This window comes from Argiope bruennichi, chromosome 6 (genome assembly GCF_947563725.1).
Source record: "Argiope bruennichi chromosome 6, qqArgBrue1.1, whole genome shotgun sequence".
NCBI lineage: Eukaryota > Metazoa > Arthropoda > Arachnida > Araneae > Araneidae > Argiope > Argiope bruennichi.
Genome location: NC_079156.1, coordinates 77,962,698 through 77,976,994, shown reverse-complemented (window position 1 = coordinate 77,976,994; position 14,297 = coordinate 77,962,698). Strand labels below are relative to the sequence as shown.

The 14,297-nt window shown below is 27.1% G+C and overlaps 1 protein-coding gene across 1 annotated transcript; it reads right to left on the bottom strand.

The window, feature by feature from the left end:
- Positions 1-6,147: 6,147 nt before the first annotated feature.
- Positions 6,148-14,165, bottom strand: LOC129972506 (26S proteasome regulatory subunit 7). The gene is made up of 10 exons (XM_056086662.1): positions 14,009-14,165; positions 13,108-13,145; positions 12,919-13,000; positions 12,349-12,580; positions 11,590-11,758; positions 11,339-11,503; positions 9,793-9,880; positions 7,590-7,792; positions 6,503-6,599; positions 6,148-6,372 (listed from the first exon to the last, which is right to left on the bottom strand). Exons 1-10 carry the CDS (start codon positions 14,079-14,081, stop codon positions 6,215-6,217), a joined length of 1,305 nt encoding a protein of 434 aa, XP_055942637.1. The 5' UTR covers positions 14,082-14,165; the 3' UTR covers positions 6,148-6,214.
- Positions 14,166-14,297: the final 132 nt, after the last annotated feature.

The window sequence follows — 14,297 nt, the reverse complement described above, 5'->3', positions numbered from 1 at the left end:
CCGATAGAACTCGCTGGAAAAAAGACTTCACTTAACTACTCTCTCTAGACTCCGCTGATTCTCTAGTTTTTCAGCTTTCGTGACAGAGTGACAAATGCTCAAGGGCAAATACAGGAACTCAATTCCTAATGGAGAGTCACCAAGATTCTCGAATATTCGGGATCCTTTATTTCTTCTCCAAAGTCGCCAAATTTATCATCATGGTCATCTACACGGCATCCATTTAGACGTCATTACTATATCTGAAAAGCTATCTTTCTTACCTGGATACTTACTCTGCAGGGAGGCAATGTTACTAATTCGTAATAATATGTAATGAAATTGTTTCCACATATCTGTGTTGGCTTTATTATTTCCCCACTCATCTTCCCTTTAAGCCTTTGAATTTAAAAAAAATCCATTAAAATTCATTAATTTTCAGATTTTTGACTTACTCGTCTTTCAACTTTTAAAACATCGGTAAATTTTTTTTTATTTTACTTTTGATGTAGGAGTTATTTGTTGTTTAAAACATGGATTTATATCCGAATACGAATTATTATTTATTCTTATAACCGACAGTACTAGAACTAGCTGTTGTGTCATACCCGGAATTTTCTCAAATATTCTCTAATCCGCCTCTGAATCTAGCATTTCTATTGAATTGGTAAAGCGAATTTATATTTTGGATGTCTTTTTCCCAACCGATTGAAGCCAAAATGTGACTTGAAATTACAGCTGTAGTCACAAGATCAAATAACAAATTTCATTACTTTAAGTCATTGCGTACCTCCTACGGGAGAGATTGATCGGTTAAAACTCAGTGGTGTTGTGATAACGATCATTCAAGTCATTCCATATGCTTGTGAAAGTTGAAGGGAGCTCCATTGTGGTTATATACATATAGTTATTTGTATATTAACAATAATAGAAAAAAATCAAAGACCCAGTCTATCAGCCCTAGTCCGATTTTATCAGTTTTGTTTCATTTGAAACCTTACTGACGTTTAGATATGACATCAATGATTCTTTGTCTTCCACCAATTCCTATTTTAAAGAAATATCTCAAAAACAGTATTTAATTGTGCATTCACTACTAGAAAAAAATAAAACAGTTTCTTTCGTTCCAGCTACTGTACTAGTTTCGTCAATTTTTTTACTTCATATGAAAATTCATGATGTTTAAATACATCAAGAATGGCTAGTCATCCCACTCTCCATTTTCGAAAAATATCGTAATGCAAAGCTTTGACGGAGCCTCCATCACGAGTAATTGTATTGATTTCTCCAATAAATCTAAGACAATTTGAGAAATTGATGAAATATTCCACAAATTCCAGTCATTGGTCCAATTCTGTTAATTTTTATTTCATATGAAATCTCATGACAAATAGATATGTCTTCAATGGTCATGTGTAGCCATCACCTTCCTACTCAACAAAAATCTCCAAATAAGAACTTTGAAAGAAACTCCAGCCTCAACAAATGGGCCGATTTCGCTCATTACTTTCTCTAATTAATTTCATCACTTTGAAAATATAGTTAAACTATCAGAATACTCTTTGTTTATTGTGCAAGTATCATCAGTAGTATTTTCTTTGGTTGTGATAAAAAGTTGTTCATCAAAATTTAATGATGGGACTATGCTTTTAATGTGGTGGATGAGCAGCTAGTCGTCGATGTCTATTATATTGCACTATTAAATTTATAAACTTTATTTTCTTCGAAAATATTCTTTCTCATATTATTTCTTAAAATGAATATTTTTTGCATCATTTTAATTAATTAATTTTAAAAATATTAATGACAGTACAAATATTGTTTATATGCGTTTTATTTCACTAATTTAAATAATATGCTATTGTATTTTTTGTATTTTATAAAAACATATATTAGAATGGAAAAAAATGCATTTTTATAAAGTCCGTTTTATGATGAAATCTCGTTGTTAAACTTATATATTTAATTTTTGCCAGGCAAAATAATACTTTGAAAAGATGCCAATTTGAAAAAAATTATTGAGCTTTAATTAGTAATCAGGTTGTTTATATCGTCAGGTAACTCCGTCTAACCATCCGTTTCCAAGAAAAACTGATCCAAGCCACACCACATATGTATTATCCAATCCTGCACTGTAGCGAAGAAAACAGAAAGGTATATACACATTATACTAAAAAGTATACGACCGTCTAGTCAAAAAAAAAAAAAAAAACACCTTTTAATTTGTTATATTCAAGAGTTCCGTATACTCACATGAGAATATTTATAGATGGGCATGCTTCTTATAAATTGTGACTTGCATGATAAACAAATCATTCAATATATGATAAGAAACAGATCATTTGTCCTATAACTATCAAATAGCACTATACACTTCTTGGGGAAGTAAAAATATGTTTTTCAAAAATTTTAATTAGAATTTCAATTAATTTAGCTAAAAATTAATCAAGAAGTTTCATGCATTTTCTCAACAACTTTAAAGAATGTGGCTGCATCAAATCATCCTAATAACACTTAAAAAAAAAAAATTCTATTTACACTAGTTTTATTTACCTATCACTTTTTTCTAATTTATATTTATACTTATTATAATTAAAACTTATTTACCTTGCCACGATATTGAATAATTTTTTACATAATTAAAGTTATGTAATTATGAAAATTTTTTTAAATAAAATAAAAATAGGGACAACAATTTCGCAACAGTTTCATAAGATTGTGTTAGAACTAGAAATTAGATTTTTTTTAATTGCACCAACCCTCTTCATTTCTGCTGTAATTCTTATTTATGCCAAGAGCATGTTATTTATTTATAAGCCTTTTTTTAACTAATTGCTATTTAATTGTAAGTTAGATTTTCTCATCATGGGTTAATAATAAATATAATTCCCTGGAGTAATATTTTGTTTACCTCGAAACCAGCAGTTGATAAACTTCTTTTCATAAAGATCCATTTTTACTTTCTCCTATACGCAGTATAATAATCGTCAAAACATTCGAACTCGAGATTTTGAGGAATCTCTCTCCACGTTTTAGATCAATCACCCTGAATGTGAAAACCACATTTTTGAAAAATGTCCGTCTGTGACAAAGATAACTCAAAAATGCTTTAAGCTAGATGTTTGAAATTTGGTATTCGGGCTTCACATCAAATTCGTAGATTTCTATCGAATTTTGAGCAAAGTCTGTTCAGAGAATGTCCGTCTGTTCGAACATAAGTTAAAACGAAAACTACAAAACGAAGTGAGCTAGATAGATAAAATTCGGTACACAGATTTAACATCTATAGTATAGACACCTGTCAAATTTTGAGCCAAATCCAACTAAGAGTTGAATGTCTATCGGTCTGTACTTTCAGAAACATGTAAACACGATAATTCAAAAGCGCAGTGCCTTAAATATATCAAATTTGGTGTGAGATTTGTGACCACAAATATCGTTCTGTGTCGACTTTTCATTCAATCAGTTAGGAAAAACGCATCTAAAACACAAATTGGATTTTCAGATACTATGAATCACATGCCAGGGATTAATCGCCAAAAATCTGGTCAAGTATCACTCGAAGATACTTAACCAGGCGATTCCATGCAAACTGTTCTAAGTGATAACATCTTTATTAGAAAGTATACGAGAAAGTTTTGAGGAAATCACACCCACAAGTAAGGATTATGTTTAGCAAAATGTTATTTATGGAGCCAAATGTCAGCAACATGAATTATGAATAATGCATTTTGGAAATTATAGCCTCAAATGTCTTATTTATTATTAAAATGAGCTTATTTTTTTATTTTACTCTTCATTATTTACTTTTACTTTTCATTTAAAAATGAATGAATTCTTCTACAATTTTGTTATTTATTCTCATAATTTCAATAGTAGTAATTATAGATATAAACAATAATTATTACAATGAAAACAACTGATTTTAGATCATATATCTTTTTTTCGTCATATACTATATAGAGATTTATGCTAATTCTTATTATAAAATTCTGTACAATAAAATTGCAATATGGCTTCAATAAAGATATAAATATATATCTTCTAATGAGACTTTTGTAGCTGAATTCATAGAGCAAGTTTGTCAAAATTCTATGGAAATAACATAATTTTCATTTTCAAACAAATGACATTTTGCTGTTCATCTGAAATTTTAGTTGATTCATACTCGTAAAATGTCTATTCCTAAAGACAGGTCGATCTGATGATCGACATAACACCAAAAATATAAGTTTTTAATTTAATAAAATATAAATAAGTCAAAAATTACTGAAATTTATTAAAATGAGGGCCATTAAGTTAATTATTGAATTAAAAATTGCTTAATGAAAAGGACCCATATGGCTCCGTAACCGCAGATAGTTAAATCCGGCCCTAAATAACAGATGAGTATATATTCATTTGATTTGTCTGATTTGAAGTCACTTTTTCTATTTGGCAATCGTTCCATTTGAAAAATTCATACTGCAATATTTGTAAACCTAATTTCGTTGTTAGACTTTTCCATAGATTGGTCTTTTTTCATCTGTCCGTGAATTTTTAATGCACATATTTTCTGAAATTCGATGTTTCATGTAAACAATTATATTCTAAAGTGTGCAATTTGAAGTTGTTTCCTCATTTTGTAACTGCGTAAAATTGCTATTTTTTTTTTTCAATATTAAAATTTTAACGTCTATTCAAGATATTTGGATTATAGATATTAATTCGATTTTCCTGTATTGCACAATAGTTTTTCACTTCAAACTTTGTAGTATATAAGAATTATGCAATCTACAGAGCTGAAGCAAATACTAGTTTAACAGAATGCACAGACTACAAAAATCATCAGATACATTACATTAATATTTATTAAAGCATATATTTGAAGCAAGAACTCTAAAAATCAACATTTTTAGTCTTTTAGTAAACAGTCATGCATCACTTTAATGCCAATTTCTTCTTTTCTGTATTCACATAGGATTAAATCTTTTCAATAATTAATGATAATTTGTAACCTAAGAATATATTATAATACACCCTGGTGTCATAAAACTGTTCCTTTTATTTGATTTAGTTTAATTCTAGTGTTGCGATACAAAATTTGATAAGTGATCAAAATATGAATGAAAAAAAAAAAAGTATATTTTCAGATTGGCAGCCTAAAGCTTTATATTTCCATAGTACACTGCTTCCAGAACATTGTATCAGCATGCTGTTCAAAGATTATTCTTATGTTGTCTCACTACTCTAGCTTCATTTTCTTATGCACAAATGTTATCACAGATACTTCCTTTTCCGTTTGGATAATAACTTAGTTATTATCCAAACATCATGAACAAAATTTCACTTTCAAAAGCTTTTATTAAATAAAAAAATCAATCAACTAAAAATAACTTTAAAAAAAAAAGTAGCTGCTCTGTATTTTTATTCACCTCTAGAAAATGAGGAACTGATACTGGTGCTATCATAATTTTGCAATGACGTACCTTTTAGTCTGACTGAATCAAAGAAAAATCTTAATTCATTAGGCTTAACAATCTGCTTTCAAGATTGATTTGCTACATATTGCTGGGGGGGGGGCAAAACTGAATTTATTTTCCTTTCTTACTGATCATTATCTCTATCTCAACAATTTTGATATTACATACTCTCTAAGTGGTTAAAAATGTGTTGCGATACCTAATTTAATCTAACATAAACTGCACTTTTTCCTTTAAAAAAATGGGTTATTCAAATACTTGTCATTTTGTATAATTAAATAAACACACTGCCATGGGCAAGTAAGTATACATGCAAATTGTTAATCAACAGAAAGGCATATCTCTCTAAGTCAAAACAAAACTAAAAATAACACAATGAAATTCATTCTTAAATATGAAATAGAAGCCCTTGTTTTTTATTAAGTATTTCCATTGAATAAAATCTTGATATTTGTAATAAAAATAAATAAACAATTAATTTATTTTTAAATAATATTTAATGTTTTTTGGTTAGTACATAATAAGGACAAAAGCCAATTTGAATCCAGGATATCAAAATGAGTGATGGTATCAAAAATCGTACAATCAGTGATTATCTTGATAATTTGTACAGTCAAGGTATCAATAATATCACCAATCATTTATAAAATTCACTTTTGCGATTAATTTAATAGTAACAGTACTTACACAATAATAAGACACACAATCAAAAAACAGATACACTTTATTTCTAGCCAGTTAAAAGAAAAAAAAATGTACAAACATAAAATAATTTAATTATAAGTCATGTAACGAGGAGTTGCACTGAATTTTGCATATGATTTGATAACTTTGTTAATAGCTTCTAAAAAGTCTTTTTCAGTTGCAATTTTACGACGAGCTCGGATAGCAAACATACCAGCTTCAGTGCAAACACTGCGGATTTCAGCACCTATGAAAAGGAAATTAAAATGAACAAAAATCTAGCGTCTAAAGAAAAAATACAGTAATTCAATAAAAAGGTTATAATAATACACTAACACAATTTGAATTTTTTAAAGTTCTAGTTGAAAATACTTTACCAGTGCTATTAGGACAAAGCCTAGCAAGTAGTTCAAATCTTATGTCTCGCTCAACACTCATGGACCTAGCATGAATTCTGAAAATATGTGTCCTTCCCTAAATACGGAAGAGATAAAATCTATGAAATAACATTGTGCAGAGTATTTGCATAACTTGACAAATTCAGTAAAATACATTTGACTTTTGAATGTAATTAAACTTGGAAATAAGATCCATGAAATCTAAAAAGTAGAATGCTTCATATTTTGCACAACACACAATAATTATAGTAATAAAAATTTAAATTTCTAATTATTCAAGAAAAAATGAAAGGAGATTCAAATCTTTTGTTTGAAATATGATGACATAATGTTTTGGTTTTACTTATTTATTTATCTTTATTTTTTAATTTTTCCCAACGATTACATAGCAGTGATAACATCATAACCAAACAGTGTTCAACACCAACACAATGCATATGTATACAAACAATATTATTAAAAACAATGAAAAGTATTAAACATTTTAAAAGAATTTTAATTTTAGAGGAAAAAATAATAAAGGAAATAAAATTATTTACTGAAACTACTACTATTATTTTTGAATTTAAAAATGGCTTTAAAATGATTTTCTGTTTAAATATATATTAAAACTTCGAAATCCCCTCCCCCCAATTAGTACCTATTATGCAAGGAATAACTATGCATCAAATTCAGTGACTTTAGGTGCAATAATTTGTTCATTTATACAATTTTTCTATTAATAACATTTTATACAATTTTTGCATTCTGAATTTACATTAGTATATATCAATACACATTGCGATGTTAACAAACAGGCAAACTAATGACATTAATATGCAATAACAATTACATCTAATGTTAAAAACATTTTTAAAATCTTATTACCAGCATTTCACAAGCTATTCATTGAAAAGAATAAACCAATCACATGTAGAATTTAAGGGAATCAAGAATAACTATTAAACACATAATTACATTAATCTTTGCTGATTACTTTATGTTTATGATAAGAAATTCTAATAAAGATGATTAAAAAATTATTCTAATTTAGAAAAATGTTAGCTAAGTGGACAAATGACTTTACCTCAAGATCTGGTAAGCCAAATTCAATTTTTCTATCTAAACGTCCAGGACGCATAAGAGCGGGATCTAATATATCTGGCCTGTTGGTTGCCATAAGCACTTTGATATTCCCTCTGGGATCAAAACCATCTAGCTGGTTGATAAGCTCTAACATGGTTCTCTGCACCTCATTATCACCTCCAGCACCATCATCGAAACGAGCCCCTGCAACCATGGTAATAGATTCAGAAACAAGAATTAAAAATCAATTTTTTAATCTGCCTTTTTCAATAACTAGCAAAGAGAAATATTTATTTTTAACTATAACATAAAAAATAATTTATAAAATTTATTTTAGTTTAGTAATTATTATTAGCTTCTCAGATTATAAGCCTGTTTTTTGCATAATGATAAAAATTTTGAGGCTTCTTTATGAATTTGCTTATTAGTTCAAAATTCCTTTAAAGCGAAAAAAGTGAAGAAAAAAATGAAATATAGAATTACTAATTAATCCATGTTCTAAAAATAATTTTGTAATCACTTTAACTTTAACTTCTAAGATGTGTGAACTTTAATTCTCCTTCCCCCTTGAAACAAGAATTCTTTAGGGGCAGTTTTTTTTCTAAAACTATATAAGTTCAGAATACTTTATCACACTCTGTATTTCTTACTTTCTGCCTTCCTATTTGGTTTACAGGACTATGCTTGCCCTGACTTAAACAAAAAATTGATAAAAATTGAACTATTTCCTTAAAATTATGAAGCTAAAAATCATTCAATAACTGCACGACTATTTCTGCACAGCACATTTTACACACATGCATGCACATGTGTAATAATTTCAATTATCTCTTGTTTTTAAAATTAATTCTTGTTAACAATCTCTTTTCATTTCTAAAAGTTGTAATATTAACTGCCTAAGATGTAATTTTCACAATTGCTCATTTAACTGCTGATCTAACAATTCTTTAGTTTCCTAAATTCTTTTCTGAGTTGATAAAGTGTATGGATGAATATCTCAAACTCTCTTTATATGTTTTGCCAGTAACATGTATGCTGTATCTCATTAAAAACAGTCTTAAATTGGAAAAATTTATATATCAACTAAGAATCTAATCTTTCAGCATTGTAAGTAGTTTATTTGATCTTTGAATAAACAGAGATTTGTACATTAAATTTCCATCAGAATATCTTTACAGATTTCAAACAATTCTTGTTTCATTATATATATATAACTTTTTTTAAATTGCAAGCTGGGAACAATTTTGATGAATTCCGAGACTTACAGAACCAGCTACTTAAATGTATAAAATATGCAAATTATGATAGAAATAAGTGATATAAAATTCAACTTCCTTTGAAGATCTATGGATATATTATATAAGATTTTTAAAACATTTTAATTACCTCTTGCTTTTATTATTTAGTAGAGTAAATATCAAACCTTCCTTAAAAGCTTAAAACTTAATGAGATATAATCATGATTTATTTCTTAAACCAGAGTAAGCTACCACTCATTATTAAATTACAAAAATAAGCTTTCGCTATTTGTAGCATTATCCGATTTTTTAAAATTAGATTAATATAAAGATTTTCCTCCAAAAGTTGCACAACTTATAAGTGATTCATATTTCCCTGTAAACTACAATAGAAATTAAAATTTTAAAATGAATGTAGATAATAGCTTGATGTTTCGTTTGCACATGTGATGATTAATGCATATGACTTCCCTTGGTAACATTCGTGGTTCATAACATTAGGTAATATCCATGCAGTAGTCCATTTCATTATGTGAGGCTTTTTTTTTTTTTTTTTTGCCTATTTCCAATTTGTTTACTTTTGAAAAGGAGACATTAAGATAGTATGTATGACATACAGCAATGAAATGAAAGAACAAGAAATAAGATGATTTAGATGACTAAAATGGGAAATACATGTGGTTTTCAAAAACACAAGAAAAGATGTGAATGAGGTTGACAATGGCTAATGTAAACAGCATTATTACAAGCATACTATCCATGAGAAGTCATATAGGGAAATTATTGAATGTAAAACAAATTTAACACTTCATTCTATACTATACATAAAGTTTTATTTGTAGTGTTGTTTACATAAAAGACATAGCAATTTATAATTCAAACAATTGATTTGAATAATTATATATTATAAAGCCAAAAAAAAAATTATAAATTAACAAATTTACGTAAAAAAATTATAATACATACCTCCAATGGCATCAATTTCATCAAAAAATATAAGGCAAGCCTTCTTATTGCGAGCCATTTCAAATAATTCTCGAACCATACGTGCACCCTACAAAAATAATCAAGAGTCAAGAAGGTCCAAAAATAACAATGACTTTCAATAACACGTACATGTATACATTTAGAAATGTCAAAAATCTTTTCCTAAAATTTTAAAATATTGAAATATGATTATTTTTAATGAAATATTTTGAATATGACAATGTTTGCTTTGAATTGGAAAAAGGAAAAGATATGTTCTTTTAATAATAAGTTGATAACTTAATAAATAATATGGTTTTTTAAAGAAACTGTCAAACTTCATAACATTTGCTATTGTGATACTGGTTTAAGCAGCCAATGCAAGTTTACTTCCCAATAAAAAGCTCGCAATTTAATATATGATTTAAATCAATTTATTTTTTATATAATATGAAATTGTATTATCTAAAAAATAAATAATAGTAAAACTGAATATGGTAGTGGAACATTAACTTAAAATAAAGTTATTAGAAACAAGGGTTGTTAATATTAGTGTTATAACAGGAGCAATTATATAAAGTAAGTAGTATAACATATTTTTTTTAATGAAAAACTTGATAATGATAATTAACTCTTCAAATGATGCTTACAAAATGGTCACAAGCTAAACTTCAAAATGTCCAACAATTTTAAATGATATTATATTCAATTTTGAGGAACATAGTAGAAATAAAAACTGGAATATAAACAAAAATGTAATTTGGAATCTTTAGAAACTATGCTACAGAACTAAATGATACAGAAAGTTTTTTTTTTTTTTTAACAGCTTTTCACATAAAATTAAAACTTTCTGGAACAATTTAAATATTATGAAATACTGACAGTTATATATCAGTATTATAATATCTGCATAGAGATAATAGCAGTGAACACAAAAAGGAACAAAATAGAGAAGAAAAAATATTACAAAATAGCAATTAATTGAAACTTTAAACATATAGAAGAAAACAATCCATTCTAAACACATCTGGTAGAAATTAACTTATTCAAATAAATTACATTTCATTTTTGGTAAGGTAGGAAGGTTAATGAACTTAATATTAATTATTCTCCAAACCACTTATGCAATTATTTTTCTATGTATTAAACTCTTATGTATTATGTATTATCTCAACAAAATATTTAATGCAAATAAAATATGATGAAATATAAACATATTCCATTATATTTTCTTTAAACTAAACATTTATCAACACACAAAAAACTTTGAAATGTGTAAACTTCAAGCTTTCATTTCATAGCAATGGAATTAGCAAAATAGAAATAAAATAAAAGGGGGGAAAATGCAATGTTCTTTTCCCCCTTCTTTTTAAGGAGGAAGGAGATGAAAAATCTAATATGTATTGCTACATCTAAAAAAAAACTTAGTTATTAAAAAAAAATTGCTATTAAACAACTTTATTAAAAAATGGAAAGTCAATGAAGTTTTCATATATTTTTCAAAAGAGTGCAATGGCGATTATCATGTTTTAAATGCTTCACTTACCTCACCAACATATTTCTGCACTAACTCCGAGCCAATAACACGAATAAAGCAGGCATCTGTTCTGTTAGCAACAGCTCTGGCACAAAGTGTCTTTCCAGTTCCTGGTGGTCCAAAAAGCAAAACTCCTTTTGGAGGCTCAATACCCAAATTCACAAATTTCTCAGGCTAGAAAATTATATGCATCAAAACATGTAAATTCTACATGTAAATTAATGTTAATTACTACATATTTGTCAGTGATACAAACTTACATGAAGAAGAGGAGTTTCGACAACTTCTCTTAATTTTTCAATTTGTTCTTTACATCCTCCCACATCACTGTAAGTGACATCAGGCTTTTCTTCAACTTGCATCATTGTAACAGTTGGATCAATCTTGGGTGGCAACGGTATATGGATTTGATACTTATTTCGATCAACTCTAAGGAATGAATTCACCCATTATAACAAACGGAAATTAAAACTCATAAAAATAACGAATTTTGATACAAAATTTTAATAGTACAGGCAATTACAAAGATGAACAGAAATTGATCAGAACAGTTCTGATTATCAATTGTAATATAATCCTGGCAGTCGATAGTAAAGTTAAAAGGTTTAATTTTAATTTTATTATGTAGTTTATTTTATTTCCTTTATTACAAAAAGTAGAGAGATAAAACAATAGTAATAGTTTGATGGAGAAAAGCGACACAATGAGATAAGAATAGAAATATTAAATTATTTTTTTTAATGCATAATAATGAAATTATTTCTAACACTTTTCACATTGAACAATTTCTCCCCATCTGAAATAGTCGACTTCAATAGAAGTCTGAATAGTCGACTTCAAAGAAGAGAAAAACATAGATAAAATCTGTGATATAATAAAAACTTGATCAATAGTAACAAATTAAAATTCTGAAAACAATAAAATAAAATTATAACTACTAATAAATACTATATTATACAGTGAACTTTCAAACATAAAACATATATAACTACTGTTATTTTAAGAATAATATATCTCACCCAACTCTCATGCCTTCTTCAATATCTGTGGGAGCAACAGAATCAGCCAGATCCACCACAAACTTTGCAAACTGTTTGACATTAATAATATATTTTGGATCATCTGAATCTGTAGTGATAATTTTTGTGCATCGAGCCACTTGGAGGGGCTGCTCGTTCTGAAGAGTTTGCTTATCGGCTGCCAAGTCCCAAAGAGCAGGAGGTGCAAGACCAGTATCGGATTCTTTTATACCTATCATTAAAAAAAAAAAAAAAAAAAAAAAAAAAAAATAGCAGTCATATCTCAACTATATAAATATTATGCATTAAACTTTTTTTTTACTCATCAGCCAAATTTTATTTTTATTATAATCATCAATGCTCAATTAATATTAATTTAAATATAGTAATTTTATAAAATAATGCTAGTTAGAAATCTGAGTAATAGAATAAACATATTTTTAAAAAACATATAATCTTTTATTATCACTCATTTTTTTTAAATTTACATATAGCATCCAGAACAAACATTCTACACACACTTAATAAAATTTTCGTAATTATCATGAATCCAGAAGTTTAGACACTTACCAGTAAGTTCATTCACTTTTTTCAATATACCTTGAATGTCATCTTCAACCTGTTTGATAGACTTGCTGTACTGGCCAACACCCTAATGAAATAAAATAATAGATTATTATATTTGAAAAGGCCAAAATTTTTATAAAAGAAAAGAAAAATCCTTTTGTCTTTCACTTTTAAAAAACTAAGTACACTTACATATGATTTCAATAATGCTATATCTCCTTCATCCAAAGCTGAAACACACAAAAAAAGTTAAAAGTTAATTAACAGAATAATTTTTCAAATCGGTAAAAAGAACCACTAAAGTGTTATATACTATAGGGAAATATATTATTAAATTTTAAAATTCTCAATTACGCTTTTTGAATTGTTTATTATGTCAAAACAAAGTAATAAATATGTAATTATATTCAAATTTAAATAATGGATTCAGTTTAACTTTAAAATACATTCAGTACTTACAAATTAATATTATGCTAGTAATTAATTGCCAAAGATCTCATGCTAATAATTACTTTCATAACTAATGGTTGATAACGTTAGCCAATAACTTGCAATTTATATAAATTTATCATATATTCTTGCAAAATAAATACTTGTAGAATTCTCAGATAGTATAATGTAAAATATCTTGTTAAAAAGAGTAAATATTTAATATAATTAAAACTCATCAAAAGTAAAAATAGCTAATTTTATAATCATTTCACCCTATCTTGGCATACAATTTAAAATCTTAATAAATGACTGTTAATTTTATCATATTTAAATTATTACGTAAATTCATGCTATTCAAGTCAAATAATATAATGTCTAATGTTTTTGATTATCATTCATTTTAGCTTCAGAATTATTAAATAAGAATTGTTTAATTCCTATTTCAGTATTCCATTAAAATACTGCATTCCATCACAGGAAGCAAATAAATTTATAAAAATTATAACTTTTTGTGATGTGAGCTTATATTCACAAATTACTTTTGAACACATACGCATATGTAAAACATTTTTCAATGAAACTTCAAACGTTTCTCAATTGCATATAAATTCGGTTACAATCCGGTTCACTTAAATTAAAACATAAAACAGATATTCCATACCTTTAACGTCTTTTTCCTTTTCATCTTTCTCATCTCTTGATTTTCTCATATCATCTCCTAAATAATCAGGCATGTTTAAAATTTAATTTTTTTATGTATTACAAAGAAATATTACCTCCACTTCTTATACCAAAACTACTGAGTCACAAACAATCAAAAGATAAATATGGTCACAGCTAAGGAAATAAAATATCTGTCAACAGAGACTACCAAATTTCAAAATAATAAAAAAGTATTTTTCACCATTTATTGATTCTTTATAGTTTCTAAACATTTATTTTTACATGAT

What these genes read in the sequence shown, in the direction of transcription:
- LOC129972506 (XM_056086662.1), bottom strand. Translation starts at nt 14,081, where the DNA reads ATGCCTGATTATTTAGGAGATGATATGAGAAAATCAAGAGATGAGAAA. An exon ending in TAGCATTATTGAAATCATAT is followed by an intron (nt 13,001 to 13,107) that starts GTAAGTGTACTT and finishes TTATTTCATTAG; the next exon opens with GGTGTTGGCCAGTACAGCAA. An exon ending in AAAAGTGAATGAACTTACTG is followed by an intron (nt 12,581 to 12,918) that starts GTAAGTGTCTAA and finishes TTTTAATGATAG; the next exon opens with GTATAAAAGAATCCGATACT.